This window comes from Perognathus longimembris, chromosome 2 (genome assembly GCF_023159225.1).
Source record: "Perognathus longimembris pacificus isolate PPM17 chromosome 2, ASM2315922v1, whole genome shotgun sequence".
NCBI classification, from domain to species: domain Eukaryota; kingdom Metazoa; phylum Chordata; class Mammalia; order Rodentia; family Heteromyidae; genus Perognathus; species Perognathus longimembris.
The window spans coordinates 58591933-58612750 of record NC_063162.1 but is presented as its reverse complement, the minus strand read 5'-3'; the positions used below and the strand labels follow the sequence as shown (position 1 = coordinate 58612750).

General features: G+C 40.1%; 1 protein-coding gene across 1 annotated transcript in view; it reads right to left on the bottom strand.

Annotated features, from left to right (window-relative positions):
- Bmpr1a (bone morphogenetic protein receptor type 1A) overlaps positions 1–20818 on the bottom strand; it is a 129163-nt gene that overhangs the window by 17956 nt on the left and 90389 nt on the right. The window contains exons 3-6 of the mRNA XM_048339200.1: positions 13101–13301; positions 8299–8461; positions 6635–6737; positions 139–235 (exon numbers count right to left, since the gene is read on the bottom strand). Coding sequence (XP_048195157.1) covers positions 139–235; positions 6635–6737; positions 8299–8461; positions 13101–13167 — 430 coding nt within the window. The 5' untranslated portion in view covers positions 13168–13301. The remainder of the gene's footprint in view (positions 1–138; positions 236–6634; positions 6738–8298; positions 8462–13100; positions 13302–20818) is intronic.

Below are 20818 nucleotides of genomic sequence, written 5' to 3'. Positions count from 1 at the left end.
GTATAAACACAGGATTGTTCTATCACAGCTAGTTTAAAGGCAGAAAAAAAAAAAAAACAAACCAAAAGCCCTACAGTGTTAAATTCTAGGCAGCTTCTTTAAAACAGTAATTTTTTAGAGAACCATATGCTAACCTACCTATAACAACAGGAGGAAGTGTAGGTTGCAAATACTGGTTACATAAATTGGTCCGACAACATTCTATCGTCCGGCGTAGCTGGGCTTTTGGTGAATCCTGGAGGAAGAGTATTGATGAAAATGAGAACTGGCTTGACATAGTGAATTGATATTGAATTTTTTCATACTTATAAAATATAATTTTTAATTCAATAAAGTGAAAGGAAATTTTCAATTTTATGCTGAAGTACTACTGTGCCTAAAATGGTTTTATGTCCACAGCCAAGACTCAAATTTGGTATCTGATGGTGGTAGAGCTGGCTGATGCTCTACCACCTGAACCACAACTCCAACTCCTAAATGTCTCTTTGTTTGTTGTGGGGCTTGAACTCAGGGCATGGGCGCAGTGAGCCTCTTTTGCTCAAGGGTAGTGTGCTTTGAGCCACAAAGCCATTTCTGTTTTTAAGTAGTTAACTGGAGATCAGACTTTCCTGCCCAGCCTGGCTTTGAACTGCTATCCTCATATCTCAGCCTCCTGAGTAGCTAGTATTAAGGTGTAAGCCATTGGCACCTCACCTAAAATGGTTTTTAAGGAGAACAAATATGTGGAACATATTTAGAACACCATATTAGAACACCAGACTAAAATTGTTTTATCCCAAACTTTGGCAAAGTTTAATAAACTATCATTCTGTTTTTAGTTTAAAAGCAAAGGAAAAAAGTAATTAACATTACATTTTAGAAACCATGAGTGGTAATTTTATTAGAATTATAAACCAATATGGAAAATATAATCTCAAGAGTACTACTGAGACTTGGGAAGAGGCTGAATATCAAACTAAAAAAGTGAAGGGTAGCCTACTGAGAGGCCCTTAAGTAGGTAAATGATACTGTGGATTCTGCACTTAGCAACTATGTTGAAGCTAATGAACTTGAGGTAGAAACAAGTTGAAGCATGTAGGAGGGGAAAGAAATAATATTCCTTAGGGGTTTTTAGAAACTACCAACCATATAGAAGATGTGTCCCTAACAGACCAGAAAACAAGTAGAGAGAAAAAGAGCACCACAGTCCTAAGAAGAGATATCAGCAATTACATGGACATTTTGTTTTAACAGTTCTATAGAGGATCAGTTCAAGGATGGCGTTTAAGCACTACTTGGGAGAAATGATATTCTGGACCAAAATCTAAGTAGAAAGAAATTGGGTGTTTATGAGAATAATAAGAATATATAAGCAGAAATTAACCAGTTCGGCCATAAATATCAAATTATCAGTAAGAAAATCAGGTATTACCTTAAAAAAAAATATGAGTCCATGACTTAAAATTTCATCTGGGACTGGGCATCTGTGGGTCACGCCTGTAATCCTAGCTACTTGAGAAGTTGAGATCTGAGGATCAAGGTTGAAAGCCAGCCGGGGCAGCAAAGTCTACGAGACTTTTTTTGCTCAAGGTAGCACTTTACCACTTGAGCCACGGCGCTACTTACGAGTTTTTTCTATGTATGTGGTGCTGCGGAATCCAACCCAGGGCTTCATGTATACAAGGCGAGCACTTTACCACTAGGCCATATTCCCAGCCTTCCACGAGACGCTTATCTCCAACTAACCACCAGAAAACAAGAAGTGGAGCTGTAGTAGAGCACTAGCCTTGAAGTGAAGAAGAGCTCAGGGACAGCACCCAGGCCCAGAGTTCAAGCCCCAGGACTGACCACCACCCCCCTCAAAAAAAAAAAAAAAATCTGGGAAGACGGCTATTAGTATTTGGAAATCTCCAAATGTACCAATGTTTTAACTGAATTGACTATGTGTGTGTGCCAATCCTAAGGCTTGAAATCAGAGCCTGGGTGTGTAGGCCTTTTTGTTTCTGTTTTTCTTTTTCTGCTTATAGCTAGTGCTCTACCACTTGAGCTTCTACTTCGGGCTTTTTGGTGGCTCATTGGAAATAAGAGTGTCATGGACTTTTCCTGCCTGGGCTAGCTTCAAACCAAATCCTCAGCTCTCAGCCTCCTAAGTAGCTAGGATTACATGCATTAGCCACAGGCACCAGGCTGAATCAATTTTTAAATAACATTCTCTTTGAAAAGAGAAAGATAAAGTTATGTTAGGTATTACAGTAGAGGTTTTCTGCAGCAATTCCAGATATAGAGAAATGATGGAGTGAAGACTGTATAAACCTAAAGATGAATCAGTGGGGATGGGAGGAAAAACTGGGAGAAAGTGAGGAAAGAAGTGATTCTGTACAAAAAGAAATGTACTCTTTATCTGACTTATGTACCCATAGCCCCTCTGTACATTACCTTTATAATAACAATAAAAAGAAGTAACAAACATTCTGTATAGGCAAAAATGAGCTTATTAGCCTTACAGAAGGGAAAATGAAGAGAAAAGACAAGGGCATCTTTGGCAGTGTAGGGAGAATATATATACACACACACACATATACACATATGTGTGTCTATCTATATACATACATATATGTGTCTATCTATGTGTATATATATATATATTTCATGTAACAGTGGACAGTGAAATACAAGGCAAAGGCATACAATTCCTTAACTGCTGTTTTGTCTTTGCCTCCTCTGTCAAGGCAGACTAAACATTAGGCAGTGGGCACTGACAACCCAGCGGTATGAAGAGATCTTACAGTGTGTTTGTATTCTATATGAGTTCATCGATTCTAAATTAAATAAGTTATAGTCTAGAAAGATGAGGACACTGTCAGTGTGATGGCTTAAAAAAGACAGGTATGGCCAGGTGCCCAGGGCTCACACCTGTAATCCTAGCTACTCAGGAGGCTGAGATCTCCAATAAACTACTAAAAAGCCAGAAGAGATGCTATGGCTCAAAGTGGTAGAGCACTAGCCATGAGCAAAAGAGCTAAGAGACAGCACCCAGGCCCTGATTTCAAGCCCCACTACAGACAAAAAAATAAAAAAGAATAAGGAGGAGAAGGAGAAGACGACGACGACGAAGAAGACAAAGACAAAGAAGAAGACAGAAATAACATGCAACAGAATGCTAAATTCCATGACTTCTCCACATTTGTGTGTGCACGTGCATGTGGGGCAGGGGTTTCCTAAAACTCGAAAGTAGGGCCTAGGTGCTGTCCCTGAGCTATTTTTCTCAAGGCTAGTGCTCTGCTACTTGAGAACCTGGTGGAAGCTTCTTTTTAAAGGGGAAAGAAAGGCTTTGTTGGAACACTAAAGGCAGGCTGCACGGTATCATGGAAAAAGCAGGGGTTTGGAATCAAACAGTTTAAATCCTAGCTTTGCCAGTTGTTCATTTTGTGGCCCTGAACATCTAACTTCTCTATATGGTTTCTTCTATCTAGCTCTTCTTGCTGAAAAATATGGGATAAAAATGATCTATCTGATCAGTGCCGGTGGCTCATGTTTTAATCCTATCTACTTAGGAGGCTAAGACCTACAGGATCCATGTTTGAGGCCAGCCTGGAGGCATAGCTCAAGTGGTGAAGTACCAGCAAGCCAAGCAAGCCCAACATCCTAAGTTCAAACCTCAGCACTGGCAAATTTTATAGATAATCTGCCTTACAAAGTAACTAGAAGGCAATGAAGTAGAATATGCCAAATACTTGGCATACTAAATGAGAATAGTTAATATTCAATTAATTCTTCGGTTGAGTTTAATATGAACCCCAAATGAGATTTTAGAATAAGCTTAGGCAGCTCTGAAAGATCTGATGTGTCTTCAACAAAAACAATCAGCAGACTAACCCCATGTCTTTCTTATACAGATTACTGATATTTCTGGGGTGGAGGAGGTAAAGTAATGGGCACACTGTGAGAATAGGGTAATATAACCGTTCTCTGTCCTTCGTCCTCTGTCAGAAATCCTTGTGGGAAAAAAAATGACTTGGCATTTATAAAGTGGGAGATTCTGGCATAGGCAAACATTTTGTGTGCAGGACAGGAGATAGGACATGAGAAAGGAACTGAAACCAAATTACAGGAAACAGCAGTGAGTTTTCAGAAAAACAATTATCACAGGAAGACATGTAACAAGCTAGATTGACCAGCAGAGGGCAGCAAAGGCCAGGACTGTGAAGTGTAATCACTGGCATTTGTTTTAAGTTGTATGCTTACTGAGGTAAAGGCGTAGGGGAGATCAAAAGAGTTGCTCTCCCAAGTTAGGTGACAGGTTAACAGAAGAGATGTCTACCAAAATATGTAAAAAGTCTTGCAATTTTTTTTTTTCAAAATTAACTCCAAACAAAGTGGGCTTTGTTGTTGGTTGGTTGATTTAGGGCTTGAACTCTAGGCTTGGATGCTGTCCTTGAGCTTTTCTTCTCAAGGTTAGTGCTCCACCATGTTAAACCACAGCTCTGCTTCTGGTTTTCTGGTGGTTAATTGGAAAGAGTCTCATGGACTTTCTTGCCTAGACTGGCTTAGAACCAAGATCCTCAGATCTCAGCCTCCTGAGTAGCTAGGATTACACATTTGAGACACCAGTGCTTGGTATAAATGAAGTTTTAAAGTAATGATCCCTCACATATTTTTAATTAACATCCAAATTTTTTTCCTTACATTAGAATGGATGTAAAAATAATAAAAATTTCTGGCTTTACTATTCATAATGACACTCTAAAATAGAACTGTTACATCATTCTCTAATCAATTCAGCAGGAATCGACACAGTGTAGCAATTTGATGCCACCTGTCATCACTTTATCACAAAAAACACATAAGTGAAAACCTTTTTTTTCCCTTCCTGTATCAGAGTTTGAACTCAAGGATTTGTATTTGCTTGGCAGGTGCTCCATGCCTCTAACCCTTTTTATTCTGGTTAATTTTGCATGCAGCAGGGTCTTGATTTCTGCCTAGGATGGTATGGACTTTCAGCTTCATATTTACATTTCTTGTTGTAGCTTGGATGACAAGTATGTGTCACTATACTCAAGGCTTTTTTGTTGACATGGGGTCTTGTGGACCTTTTTTGTGGGGGGGGGGAGGGGTAACCTAACCTTGAATCACAATGAATCACTTGAGGTCACTATGAACTATTCTTGTTCCCTGGGCAAAGAGGATATAGAAAAACAAGTAGAGTAGAAATAACCTTCTTTGCGTAGTGAATAAAATGCTGTCATCACAAGGAGTGATTAGATTTGTTCTCTATGATCCAAAGAGAGTAGGGCATATTTGCAGGCATTTGCCCAATGGGTGACATTAAACATAAACAGATAGATGGAAATATATAACCTTAAAGGTTTTCATTGATCTTAGAAATTTCTGAAAAATAATTTTTCTGGCATAGCTAAGACTTAAATTATATATAGTTCTAGTTGGAGCTGTTTTTCAAAAACACTGTCAAGATCTCTTGGGAAAATGGCCACACAAAGTTTTGGATAGATCAGGTATATAACCAGAGGTGTGAAGACATTTATAACTATTGCCAATACTCTGATTCCTTACACACACTGTTGTGGTGGTGGTGTTTTTTTTGTTTTGTTTTGTTTTGGCCAGTCCTGGGGCTTGGACTCAGGGCCTGAGCATTGTCCCTGGCTTCCTTTTGCTCAAGGCTAGCACTCTGCCACATGAGCCACAGCGCTACTTCTGGCCATTTTCTGTATATGTGGTGCTGGGGAATCGAACCCAGGGCCTCATGTATATGAGGCAGGCACTCTTGCCACTAGGCCATATCCCCAGCCCGGTGTTTTGTTTTTTTAAGTGGTACTGAGGTTTGAACTCAGAGCCTCACACTCATTCTGCTTTCTTTCTTGGCTAGCACTCTACCATTTGAGCTATGTCCTTAGACCTACCTGCTTCTTTGCTGGTTATTTTGGAGACGGAGTCTCAATGAACTGGCTGGCTTCAAACTGTAGTCCTTTAGACCTAGCCAACTGAGTTGGCCATTAGTCTCCAGTGCTCACCTCAGCTATGTCTTTTTTTATTTTTTTTTTAATCTACTTGTGTTGAGGCTTGAATTCAGGGAATGGGTACTGTTCCTTAGCTTTTTTGCTCAAGGCTAGTGATCTATCACTTGAGCCACAGCTTTTTGGTGGTTAATTGGAAATAAGAGTCTCACAAGCATTTCTGCCAGGGCTGGCTTCGAACTGTGATCTCCAAATCTTGACCTCATGAGCAGCTAGGATTACAGGTGTGAGCCACAGGTGCCCAACTCAGTTACACTCTTAAAGTAACTCCAGATACATACTTCCCTCATCAGGTCTTAACATTTCTAAGGTGCCTTCGTGGCAAAAAGGCTACTGTTCTTGATCTTATTATTTAGTAAACATTACTGTCCACAAATAAGTGTGACCTTTTTTTGCAGTGATTTTTTGCAGTAATGACACCCTGGGATGATTTAAAACTTTTTTTCAAATAAAACCATAGGGAACTTAATTAGCACAGTCATATTACTTGAAGAATTTGGTTCTTCCAGGATATCTGGTAATGTGAACACATAGCAGTGTGTAAAATAGGCATGTTGCTCCCAGGGACTTAATGATGCCCACATAGCCCTACCTCAGTCACATGGGTCCCAATTAGATCTCACCTTGCACTGAAAATCAGATCCTTCATATTTCATACACCCAGAAGCTAATGTAGTTTCTCCCTGGTCATCTTCTTCTATGATGGCAAAGCAGTGCCCATTTGTTCTGAAAAAGGGGAAAAAGGTGATTTCACGTCAGAAAGTACTCAAGAGTCAGGTATAATAGCGCACACTATAACTGCAGGACTTGGAAAGCTAAGACAAGAGCATCATGAGTTTGAAGCCAACCTTGGCTACAGAGGAAGACCTTGTTCTCTACCTCCACCACCACCCCACCATACTAAAGAACAAGAAATCAGAGTTTAAATATGGCTTTTCAGTATACATTCTCATGTGATTCATCAGCAAACTAAATAGGAATCCCTGGCTCCAGTGAGGCTAGGAATTGAACCAGTGGTCTTCCACCTAAGTCACATCCCAAGTCCCCAAACCTTTTATCTTTTTGGTGATATGGGGATTTGATCTGAACACAAGGCTTTGTGCTTGCTAAGCCAGGTACTTTACTGCTTGAACCTCCATGAGTTTTTTTTTTTTCTTTCTGTTGTTGTTGTTCTGGTTATTTTTGATACAGGATCTTATTTTTTGCTCCGGCCAGCTTAGATGATTATCTATTTTATGCCTCCTGCCACTGCTGGGATGACAGGTATACACCACTACACCCAGCTTTTTTCTGCTGAGATGAGGGTCTCAAGAACTTTTGTCCAACCTAGCTTCAATCATCAGCCTTCCAACTTACTTCCTTAGTAGCTAGGATGGCATATCATTGTACTTAGCTGCCAAGTAGGTTTTAGGACAAAGTTGTTAGTTCTGGACTAAAATCTAAAAAGCCAATGAGTAACCCAGTGGAAAAATGTTCTATTAAATAAATCCTCTAAATGTGCATTGGTATGTATCTTCTTTGTTAGTCACATGATCACATAAAGCTAATTTATAAAATTTTCTAGTCAACATTATGACAAACATCTTTGAGAAGAACATATAACCAAGAACTGGTTATTTTATTGGTCATTTTTTACTGATAGGGAATTTTTGGTTTTGTTTTTTTTTTTGGGGGGGGGGGGGAACGACAGGACTCCGTCTTGGGGCTTGAACTCAGGGCCTGAGTGCTGTCCCTGAGCTCTTTTGGTCAAGACTAGTACTCTACCACTTTAGCCACAGCACCATTTCTGGTTTTCTGGTGGTTAATTGGAGATAAGAGTCTCACAGACTTTCCTGCCAGGCTAGCTCTGAAGTGAGATCTAAGGATTACAGGTGTGAGCCACTGGCACTTGGTTGAAAAACTTTTTCTGTGATAAGGAAACCAGGAAAAGTTTTGAATCACTGAATTTTAAAAATTTACATAAATGACAAATGCAACAGTGGTACTCTGGAGATGTAGTTCAGTGAAGTGGTACATATCATGCAAAAGGCCCTGGGTTTAAACCCTAGTATTTCAGAAAAATAAAAATATAAAGCTATATATACCATGTCATAATAAAATTACCATTAATTATTTAATGGTAATAAAGTTCTTAAATTTAAAATAGGAAGACTTTAGTTCTTAGGAAAGATACCAGCAATTTTTTAATAAAAACCAACAAAAACCCAAACAATACTAGTAATTCTGAAAAGTACCACTGAATGTACCTTTCTTCTCCTAACTCTTAAGGATTACACCAAATACTTACATGCATGTATTATTAATAGCATCATCTGGGCAATGTCCTGAACAATAACACTTTAAAAAAGGCAAGGTATCCTCTGGTGCTAAGGTCACTCCATTTTCTGACTTCTTCTGATCAGAGTCTGATTTCATCCCAGTGCCATGGAGCATACTGTCTAGATTCTGCCCTGTATTAAAAAATGTAATTTGTAAATAAGTCATTTCTGAAAATCTAATTGCTCGATTACCATTTTCAATAGTTACATTTCTAAGTTCCCTATTGTAATAATTGCAGCTAATGTAGCTCATTAAAATAATTTAATTCACACAATTAACTGTTATTTATAAACTATTATGCACAGGATTATTATACTAAGTATTATGGGCTATACAGAAGTGGCTATGTCACAAGTTTTGCACTAATGAAAGACACAGATAGAAGGATCCAACTCTCACTTAAGTATAGCTGGAGATGTTAATTCCATAATAGATTCTTGCCATAAGCCTTGAGTGCCTGCCCCTCACCCCAAAACAAGCTCAACTATGAGATAGAAGACCCCTGGCTGTCTGATTCAAATAGCTGACAGACCCTTCCCTAGTACCTAGTAGTTTAAAGCAAGGAGCTGTTTATTTAACAGCTCCTTCTTTGGCACGGGCATGATAATCATCATGGCAGTCTGGCTATTTTGAACACTGCAATTCAACTGAGAAAACTCCATTCCAGCTTCACGGGCCACTGCCAATAAAGGACTGTTGAAGGCAGGCCTCCTACTTCAGGAGGCCCTCTTCTAGTCACAACTGCTCAAGGCAACCTGCACCACAGTCTCTGGAACTCACTCTATGCAAGGTAAGCCCAGGTCTTACAGACTCTGCTTATTCTGCAGCTACTTTCAGGACCAGATGTGCGAGACCACTTGCCAGTGACTGATATAAAATGAAGATCATAAATGGTTCCTAAAGAAGTCTGTGATTTACAAGTGTGCCATGCCTTTTTTCTAGGTTATCTTGGAGTGCTGTCAGTTGGAATTGGAGGCTTCCAATAAGTGAACTAGAACATTCACTTATTGTTAACTTATTATCTTTTATCACACATAAAGTGGGCTGAGCTGGTAACTAACATTAAGGAGCAGATGAAACCCTGGGTTTCCTGCCTCAGGGGCCCAGTAGCTACAAGGCAACTAGAGACTTAATCCTGAGGCTATACCTCTGGGACTTCCAGGGCTATAATAAAGCCCTGACTCAGTTAACAGTTAAGAGTTAGCTAAAGAGGCTGCAGTCTTGAGTTATAGTCTTGAGCTGTAGACCTCCCGGACCCCATCTTTGTCTCTTGTCTTTTTTCTCTTGTCTTGTATTTTTCCTTTTCTTTAATCCTCGCCCCCCTCATTCAAGATTCCCTTTCGTTGCCGGCTGGCTCTGGCAAGTGGCGCCCAAGCAGGGAGCTGTAAACCTGGGACCAGGCAGAGGACCCTGCACAGGTAAGGACGGCTGATCACTTGGGAAGGAGAATGGGAGAGAGAGATTATGGGACAAAGTAACGGCTGCATGCTAGACGTGCAGGCCCCCAAAGGGATGCTTCATGCCCAGGGAGTGAAAGTTGGCCAAAGTCAGTTAGAATGTTTCTTTCACTATATTGAAGAAGCATGCCCCTGGTTCCTGGAGGAGGGAACCATTAACTTAGAACCTTGGCAGAAAATTGGAAAAAAGATTCAGGAACATTATGACACAAATGGCCCTGAGAAAACCCCAGTGGATGTTATTACTCTTTGGAATCTAGTCCGAGATTGTTTGGATCCTAGACATGAACAGATTAGATTTAATCAGTCGATCAGAAAAACAGAACAGGGACCTGATGAGCATCGCCCAGCCCTGGGAGCTTATGCAGCTGCTCGGGAAGAGCTAAGAAAATTAATAAAATCTGAACCCTCTGGGCTAGATATTAAGAAAGACTCAGATGGCTCAGACACTGAGGAAAAAATATACAATGAGCCTACTAAAGATAGATTGACCCATGTTGAGAGTATGTTGAAATCAGTTATAGCTATTGTCACAGCTTCATCCAGAACAACAAACTCCTTTAAAGGTAGATAGTGGTGAGTCCCCACAGACAGTCCTGGCAGACTTACAGCTCTCCTAGGCTCAGGCAGCTCACAGAGGGGAGGGACCTGAGGCTAGGGAAATGCTAACACCACTGAGGTAACTTCTCCAAAGGTACCAATGTTTGTTTAACATCTGCTTTGAAAGACACAAAGAAAGGTTTTCTGTTCTTGTTATTGATGTTTGTTAAGCTTGGAGATTCAGTTAAATTCTGCTTGTTGTTGGCTAGATCCTGTTTTCTCTAGCATTGACCACATGGTGGGCAATAGATTTGGTTTTAGCAAGAGCCATCTTAGTTCCATCAAGGTTCCAAAACTCTTGGAGGTGGAGTCCCACCCGTCCCCCAGGTGATGGGCGTGCCAAATTCCTGGAGGCTGGGCAGGGACTTGGAGACTCCAGCTCCTGGTAACCCTGCCCCCAACCTTGAACTGTGTAACTGCGGCCTTGCAATTCAAATGTGCCTTACAATTCAAATGCTGGAAGGCGAAGGTGTCTTGCTTTGAGCCTGCTAAGGCTCTAACCAGCTCGCCGCTATTATGCCTTGCCACATGTCTGTGTTCTGTTCATGTCCTGTCTCCCATCTCCTGGACCTTCTCTGGTCATAGTATCCCACTTCAGCTCCCCATTGGAGCTAAACTGGTTTCTCAAAATGTGGCTTCTCCATTTCCTCGCCAGATAATCTGTGAAAATTTTTGTTTGCTGGAAAAGTTTGTGGTTCTAAAATATGGGCAAAATAATACCATTTTGCCAGTGGAATTCCAGAAAACTTACATGGCCAATTAAAGAACAATTCTAAGCCAGCCCAGGCAAGAAAAGCCTGTGGGACTCTTATCTCCAATTAACCACCAGAAAACTGGAAATGGTGCTGTGGCTCAATGGTAGAGTACTAGTCTTGACCAAAGCTGTGGCTCAATGGTAGAGTGCAAGCCTTGAGTTGGAGGGCTCAGGGACAGTGCCCAGGCCCAGAGTTCAAGCCCCATGACTGACTAAATAAATATAAAAAAATTATTTCCATGCTGGGTACTGGTGGCTTATGCCTGTAATCCTAGATACTCTGGAGGCTAAAACCTGGAGGATCTCAGTTTGAAACTAGCCCAGGCAGAAAATCTAGGAGACTCTATCTCCAATTAACCATTAAAAAGCTAGGTTGGAGGTGTGGCTCAAAGGGTAAGCAAGCAAGCAAAGCCAAGCAAGCCTGAGGTCCTGAACCTCAGGATGAGGTAGAAAATATACAGGACTACTTTTATTTCACAACCATGACAACTCTGGTTTAAACTAATCAATAAAGCTTACAACAACGTAAGTTTTATATCACATAATTTGGTATCACACAGATAAAAGTGGCTTTTGTAAGAGGGCTCTATATTTGAGTAACATAATGATAAACCTATTGTTATATTAAGACAAAATACAAGCAAGCTACAGACTTAGTGCTATGCTTGTGCTTTAAAACAGAAACATAAGATTTTCCAAGCTGAGAGAGATAAATGGTGCATGTTTTCTTTCTTATGTGGAAGCTAGATCTAAAATACAACTGGACATGATAACTTATATAAGGCTCTATGCACTTACAAACAAAAGGGCTAAAATAGGTTATACTTAGGGGAAGATTGTATAAGCTTAATTCCTCTGAACATCTAAACATTTATTAAAACAAATTATAGGACATGCAAGTATTTTGTGGTTGTTACTGCTTTTTGTTGTTCTCTCTTTGGGGGGGGGAGAATAGGAATGGAGGGAGGAAGGGTAAACAGAAGAAAAAAAAGATATACTGCTAACTAGGCTTCTTGAAGGTAAATATTAATCCTTATCACTATAAATAAACTTAAGAAAATGAATATATCACTAAGTTCTATCTAAACTTCTTTTGTAAAGCAATACTATCTTTTCAGTACGAATATTACCCTAATTAAGCCATTCAGTAAAAGGCTTATGTTGAAAAACACTCCATCTGATCCCTAAGTCCTTGAAATAACTTCCTGTTTGGGAGTTCCAAGCTATGAGCACAGAGTAGTAAAATTTCAATGCTGGTCATATTTTAATATTCTACAGGGAAATCTTAGCATATCCAAGTGTCATTCATATTTTTAAGACCAACAATGCCAATATAATTATTTTAAATTTTCATCTGTGTTTATTTTTTTATGGTCTTACAAAAGAGATAGGGATTCTAAAGCTCAGCCTTGAATACTTGTTTTTCAGGCACTAAGTTGCATTCTTTTTTTTTTGTTTTTTTTTTTTTTGGCCAGTCCTGGGCCTTGGACTCAGGGCCTGAGCACCGTCCCTGGCTTCTTTCCGCTCAAGGCTAGCACTCCGCCACTTGAGCCACAGCGCCGCTTCTGGCCGTTTTCCGTATATGTGGTGCTGGGGAATCGAACCTAGGGCCTCGTGTATCCGAGGCAGGCACTCTTGCCACTAGGCTATATCCCCAGCCCCTAAGTTGCATTCTTGATAACGTTATTTCATTTAACTCTTCATATACTGCGTAACATAGTGCCTAAGTTGTGGATGAGAAAACAGGTTAAGAAAAGCTAAGATTTTAAAAATACTTAGGAAAGTTTGTATCACAATCAAGTTAAACCAATTCTTTGGCCTATGTCTCTTCTTTGTGTCTTTACTTAAAAGTTGTGCTGATAGGATAAGAGCTGCTTAGAAAGGGACACAGTTGAAGGAATACGTGATAAAGTGCTTTTTACATAAAGAAATAACTTATTAAAACAAAGAAAGACTTACCTTGAACATGAGAAACAATGAACAAACAGGCTCCCAATAATCTGATATAAATATATGGCTGAGTCATTGTTCAATTCTAATATTTCCTATATGCTAATCCACTAGTCCACTAATTGAAATGATTTTACTGAATGAGATTTCCTTGTAGAAGTCTGAGATCACTTGACAATGACTTCACCACCTTGTTCTTTCTTGTGATTCCTGAAAGATAAAAATATCAACAAGGTAATAAATGTAAATTTTGCAAAGTTTTTCAAAAATGAAGAGCAGAAAATAAATGCCCAAATATACCTTTAAAGGATGAAAATACATTTAAAAAAGATTTAAGCTATTCTTGCTTACCAAGAAACAAGACATTCCAATTCCAAAGCTTAACTAACTTAGTAGCAGGTTGTGACATCTCCTAACCTCTGATTAGCCAAGATAAATACACTAAATAAATTTCAATAGATGAGATGGTGTTAACCCCGCAATTCCAGCGACTCACAGGCTGAGGCAGAAGCACTGCTTATGTCTAGAAATTTGAGGCAACACTAAGTGACAAAGTGAGACCTCTACTTCAAAGAGAAAAAAAGGCAAATGAACAAACTTCAGTCATGTTTTCTGGTTGCTCTAATTTATTTTATCACTAAACAAAATTCCACCTGGGTGTGATAGCATGTATTTTAATCCTAGCACTGCAGAGGCTGAAGTAAGAGGATCGTTGAGTTCCAGGGTACGTTGGACTATACAGCAAGATGCTCCTGAGTGCTGGGATTGCAGGTGTATACCACCACACCTGGCTCAAGAGTATGTCACCTTCTGCTTCCAAGAACTTATTGTCTTGGGTAGGGGACTGATTTTTATGACCTGTTCTATCTTTCAGTCTCACTGTTCCTTCCTTAGTTTATTTAAAGCTGGGCTTGGCTAGGTGGAACTACAATCAGGGCATCTACAGAGCAGTCCTGGAGACTCTTAAGTACTTGTCTCCTTCACAAAACTGTCTATGTGTAACTCCTACCAGATAAACATACATGGTCCTTTTACTCTAACACAAGTTCAAAGTCAGGCTCTGTCTTAACGTAACCTAACCTCCCTGGGTGAGTTTTCTCATCTTTATAAACAAAATATTTATTAATCCACAAATACTTTGAGAACTAAATGAGAAAATTGTTAACATGCACACCTCTATGTGCTAGCACCAATGTACTGTCTTGTTAAATGAATTATTTTAATTTTATTGTCAAGGTAATATACAGAGGGGTTATAGTTACTTACATACGTAAGGTAGTGAATACATTTCTTGTCATACCTGTTACCCCCCCCTCACTTTTCTCCTACCTTCCCTCCCCGTAAATCGATTTATTGCATCATCACAACTGCTTCAAAAGGAAGGTACAATTCAAACAAGATTTGAGGAAATTATCAAGGATCACATACCTGGTAAGCAATAGGGTTGTAATTCAAGAGGTCTGATTCTAGACTCTGTGTATTAACTGCTTGCTACACTGCATGACACTGCTGTGCATTTTAGCTATATTACAGCATTATCTGTATTATAAAGTATTTAGGATTGTGGTAGTATACAATAGCTACTCACCAACACTTTTCTCCTCTGAAATACGTTTGTAATATACTTGTGAAAGAGCACATGGGGAGCAAAGGTACTCTCTAAGACAATCTCAGTTGTGAGAAATTCTTGCAGACTAAAAACTTTTGCTAACTCATAGAAAAAAGCCATCAAATCTTAGATGGTTAGAAGCATTTACAATAACTAAGACACAAATGCAATCTTATCAGGCATTAACAGAAACACACTGCTATACTCTTGAGGGTAATCAACTTACTTTATTCCACTTGGTCAGATCTCTAAAGAGAAGAATGACAGGAATGCAAAGGACACAGAAGTTATTCTGTGAAGTGATCCAGGGCCCTTACCAGAGAATAAAGGAGTACATGATAGAAAGGGAGACTATACTAACTAAATGACTGACATCTTAGATCCTTTCCAGTGCTTAAGTCTGTAAAGTGTTCTTGCCTTAATTATTAATTTATTCCTTATTAAATGCCTAATTTATGCATGATTCTATTAGATAACAAGAATACAGTGATGAATACCTAAACAGACCAAGCCTTCATGGTATTCAAATTCATTAAAACAAACAGCCTCAAAAAAGGGAGGGAAGCACAAACAGGGCTCCTGGCCCATGCAAAGATCTTGAGGACAAAAGTGTCCAAAATAAATGATAATGTGGTAACTGTGTGCCAGTGGTTCATGACTATATTCCTACCTACACATGTGAGACTTTTAGATCCAATTAACCAGCCCAAAGCTCAAAGTGGAGGTGTGGCTTAAGTGGTACAAGAACCAGTGAAAAGGAGAATGCGCAAGGCCTGAAGTTCAAGACCTAATAAATAAAAACAACAACAACAAAAAACAAAGATAATGTAATAGGAGTTGAAGATACAGAAAAGACAAGAATCAGATCCATTCAGGAGGTGCTTATCTGGTTTCTATTTAATAGACTAGAAGGGACAAGAGCAGAAGAAAAGACTAGTAAGAAGGGTATTTTGGAAACTTAGGAAAGCTGTAGTGGAAAGAGTGGTGGTTGTTCACTTAATGAACTTATACTGAAAAAGTAGACTCAAAACCACTTGATAATAGAGCAGATGTAGAAGCAGGGAAAGTGATGGTTCACATTTCTGGCAGAGCAGTTACTAAAATGAGAATAAGTGGATTACAGAAGGAAAAAAGGAAGAGTTCAAAAGATTGGATTAAGACATATGAGATTACCTAGAGGAAAGAAATATCTAATGGCTATTTGGTTCTGAAGCTTAAGGGAGATTTCTAGTGCTGCACAGTATAAATCAATCTGTGACGTCAACAGAATACAGATAAAGGTAGGGCCCATAGTAAGGAAAGAGTACCATTTAAAAATTGCATTAACAGCCAGGTGCCAGTGGCTCATTCCTGTAACCCTGGGCTACTCAGGGGGCTGAGATTTGAGGATAGTGGCTCTAAGACAGGTTGGACAAGAAAGCCCATGAGATTCTTATACCCAATTAACCAGCAAAAAAAACTGGGACTGGAGGGGCTGGGGATATAGCCTAGTGGCAAGAGTGCCTGCCTCGGATACACGAGGCCCTAGGTTCGATTCCCCAGCACCACATATACAGAAAACGGCCAGAAGCGGCGCTGTGGCTCAAGTGGCAGACTGCTAGCCTTGAGCGGGAAGAAGCCAGGGACAGTGCTCAGGCCCTGAGTCCAAGGCCCAGGACTGGCCAAAAAACAAAACAAAACTGGGACTGGAGCTGTAGCTCAAGTGCTAGAGCACTAACTTTGAGTGGAAAAAGCTCAGGGACAGCACCTGAGTGCTAAGTTTAAGCCCCAGAACCAGCATGTGCGCGTGTCTGTACACACACGCACGCACACGGACAAAATTGCATTAACAGACAGGCATGCTGGTGCATTCTTGTAATCCTAGCACTAGAGAAGCTGAACAAGGAGAATCAAGCTGAAAAAGCGGAAAAGGGAGAAACAAAAGTTCAAGGGCAACTGTCCTCTTAAGTTAAAGACTATGAGACCCTTCTCTTAATCAAAAGACCCTTGTGATATATCTAAAGTATGTCCACAAATACTTTGACATGCACTTGAATATGGACTGGATTTAGTGACTCATTTCTAATAAGGATGGAAACAATAGTGTGACCTCAGCAACTAGGCAAAAAGCATTCAACTTCAGCCTTGCTCTCACTTGAGGAAAGACAGGAGCCACATTATAGGGACAGGACACTCAGAGGCTCCTACAAAAAGCCACTCAAATTAGCTACCTGGGAAGGAAATCCTTCAGCTCCTGGGAAGCTTTTAGGTGAGAGTAGCTTTTCACACACCTTGCCTACAAATTTCATGAGAACCCTAAGTTAGAATCATTTGACCTCTGGAGAATTCTTGACATCTCAGAAAACGTATATGATTACTTCTTTTAAGCTGCTATGTTTTTGGGGGGTAATTTGCTGGGCATCAATGTCATTATGGGAAAACTTGTCACAATAATAAAAGCCTAATCATAAATTATTACAGTCAACTAGGATCTATAAAATGACATCAGTTGTGATCCAGGTAAAGTACTTTTCATATCATATTCTAGGGAGCAATTTTAAGAGAGTGAATATGATGTTAAGTCTGCTTCGTTTCAAATATCAGTTCTATTATGTAACTGCTTTGTTGTGTGATGGGGAAAGTAACTTCAGCTGAGGCATCAGTTTTCTTTCATCACGAAATGAGAGTGATGTCACCAATTCAGGTGAGTTAGTGCCTTGGATCTGAGAACTCCCACACACCTAATAAAAATAGATGCCAGTTATTACTGTTATAACTGTTATTAACAATAAAAATACTGAAGACTTCCTCTTTACCCCATCATATTAACTGTTTCTCTAATTACGATACTGTAAAATACTGTCTTATAATCATGTCAGAAATGAGTCTTTCACAACTCTAACATCCGAGAATAAAATGTACATATTTTTAAATTCCTACAATAAGACTATTCATATTAAGTTAATCTTGCAATATCAAGAACATAGAAATTTGAAATACAACATGATCAAAATTATAAAATGATGTTGGCTTCTTTTTTTTTGGGGGGGGGGACAGTCCTGGGGCTTGGACTCTAGGCACTGTCCTGGGCTTCTTTTTGCTCAAGGCTAGCACTCTGCCACTTGAGCCACAGTGCCACTTCCAGCCTTTTCTGTTTATGTGGTACTGAGGCAAGCACTCTACCACTAAGCCACATTCCCAGCCCCTTGATGTTGGCACTTTTAAAAGCTATTAAATGGTTACGCCAGTCGGGCATCTAAATACAAATAAACTTACTTTACCAAACACAGATTGGTGCAGGTTTTTTCCTGGAAAATAACATGAAGACAAAACCATAACAAAATATAATTTCTTTCCAAAAAGAAAAAGTGTAAGCCATCACAAACAAACGACTGAACTAATCAACCAAAAGGAGAAAAAAGAAAATACAAAACAAAACAGGAAAAAGCTGAAATCAGCTGAAAAAAACAGACTGAAATCATTTTTTCCTCTTCCTGCTAAAGACCCCCACCCTTAATTTTTCTTTCTCCTGCAAAGGTTTGAGAATTTCCAACTAGCTGGCCAGCTGCCAGTTCCATAAAGTGGCAAAGAGAAACTTCTCTTTCCAGGGGTCCCTCCCCCAGGCAGCTCCAGGCGCCGGGTCTGACAAGCCTTCTGAGAAGGAATAGCTGGCAGCAGACTTTCTGGCTCCACAGCCATTGTTTGCATGGCTGCATTGCTCCTTATCCAGAGCCTAGATTAGCATAAGAATATCGTCTTTTCCCTTAACAAGCAATCCATCTATTCCTTCCACCATTTCTAACCTCCTCCCCTCATCAATCCTTAGTACACATACAAGTACAATGGGACCAACTCTAGTCAGGGTTATTTTTGTATTAGTAAAAACAACAATCTCACCAAATCTAAACAACTCCAGTAGAAAATAATTTACTTAAAGAGCTGTGAGTGTTTTTCTGTGGCAATATACAGGAATCTTAGCAGCAAAGAGAAGCAACAACACAGCTAAATTCTAACCTAAAATAGGGATTGGGAGGTTCTACTTTATAAAGTCTTCTGTGCCAACATACTCTCCCCAACAGCTTTATAAATTCTTCCTAGAGAGAGAGAGAGAAAAGCAAGACATGCTAGTAAGGTGGCAAGATATAGTTGACATGTTTGTATGTTTTCTTTGTTTAGTTTGGGGTGTTTTTTTTTGGGGGGGGGTAGGGTCTGATGTGGAGGGCCAAACTAGTCCTGGGACTCAAGATCCTATCTCAGCCTCTTCAGTGTTGAGGTTACAGTACCAGGATTACCATGAACAGTGACATTTGTGGGCTTTATATCCCTTATAAGGGCCTGTTAGATGTACAAGGAATGCTTCCTGGTTTATGAAGTTTTTCTTTTTTTTGCCTTGAACTCAGGGCCTGGGCACTGTCCCTAAGCTTATTTTGCTCAAGGCCAGCATTCTACCACTTGAGCCACAGTGCCACTTCTGGCCTTTTCTGTGTACATGGTACTGAGGAATTGAACCCAGGGCTTCATGCGTGCTAGGCAAGCACTCTACCACTAAGCCATTTTCCCAGCCCTATGAAGTATTTTTAAAAATAGAAAATAATGTATCTCAGAACACCATTGAATACTGCAAATCCCCTAACCGTATGTAAATGCCAGTCTTTTTGTTTCACTATATTAAACAAACAACAATTATAGATAGATTACACTATATGCCAATCTTTGGTCCATCTGCACACAGAGGAAGGAAATCATTTTTCTTTTTTCAGTTGGTTATGGGCCTTGAACTTGGGGCTTGAGCACTGTCCCAGAGGTCTCTTGCTCAAAGCTAGTGCTCTACCACTTTGAGCCCCAGTGCCTCTTCTGGTATTCTGGTGGTTAATTGGAGATAAGGGTCTCACAAACTTTCTTACCCATGCCAGGCTGGCTTTGAACTTCCTTCCTCTGATCTCAGCCTCCTGAGTATTTTAGGATTACAGGCATGAGCCAACAGAACCCTACTAGAAGGAATTTTTAATGCATGTCAACTGCTAATTTAAGAGGTCTGAGTGTTATTACTCTTCTCTTTTCTGGAGTAAGCACAATAACCAGAAACCGGTAAAGTGAATCTGGTTGCAGAAATAAGAGAGGCCAATAATTCTGTCAATATTTGCATGATATTTGAATGCAGAGAAAAAAATCAATATGATGGTAAAGAATTAAGGGTGTGGCACAAGACACATCTATCACTTTTGTATAGATTAAAACGTTCTCCTTTACCGGTTACCTACTTTAAAAACCTAACATATATGGTGCCGTCAGGACAGGCGGAATTCCCATCTACTTTTCTCCTTTTTCTGGGAGTATGCCCATTCCTGACGGCCCTTTTTCCGCGAACGGAACTGCTGCGAGTAGCCACGCGGCACTTTTCACTAATATCATTGCTGGCCTCCACATCCACATCCACCTCCACACCACTTGTCTACCCTGGTGAGTGAAACTGCTGCTGCTCGGATTCTCTGCCGCTCCGTCCGCTGCTTCTGCAGCTTCTGCCCGCTGCTTCTGCCCGGTAAGCTCATTCACTCACCAGGCGCCTCCCTCCCGTGCTTTTTGGGTTTTGCATCACAGTCACAACCAAGCCGGGACACTGCTAGCACGCCTCTTGACAGTGCAATGAGGCCTGCTTGAAATACTCGCTCAGATACAGTTTTTGCCACTGCAATGGTAAATGGTTAGAAGTCACTTATATTCAGGCTCTCTCTCTCTTTCTCTTTTCCTCTCTTTCTCTTCCTTTTTCTCCCTCTCTCTCTCATCTTCCTGCTTACTTGCTTACTTTATAAAATTCCCAAGTCGTACCATCGTTGTGTGCCTTGCTCACAAAGCTGCCTCTTTTCACAGACCTCTGAAACTGAGGCTTGACCACCAATGTGCTTTGTCAGCAAAGATATCTAAAAGTTCTTTTCTCTAGCATTGACCACGTGGTAGATATTGGGTTTAACAGGCATCAGCTCAGGCGCCATTATGCCATGCCACGTGTTCTCTATTAGTGTGTTTGTGTCCTCCTGCCACCCCCCTCAACATGGCATCCCACTGGAGTTTATCAAAATATGGTTTCTTCATTTGATAATCTGAAAATTGTTGTTTGCTAACAAAATTGTTTTTCTAACCG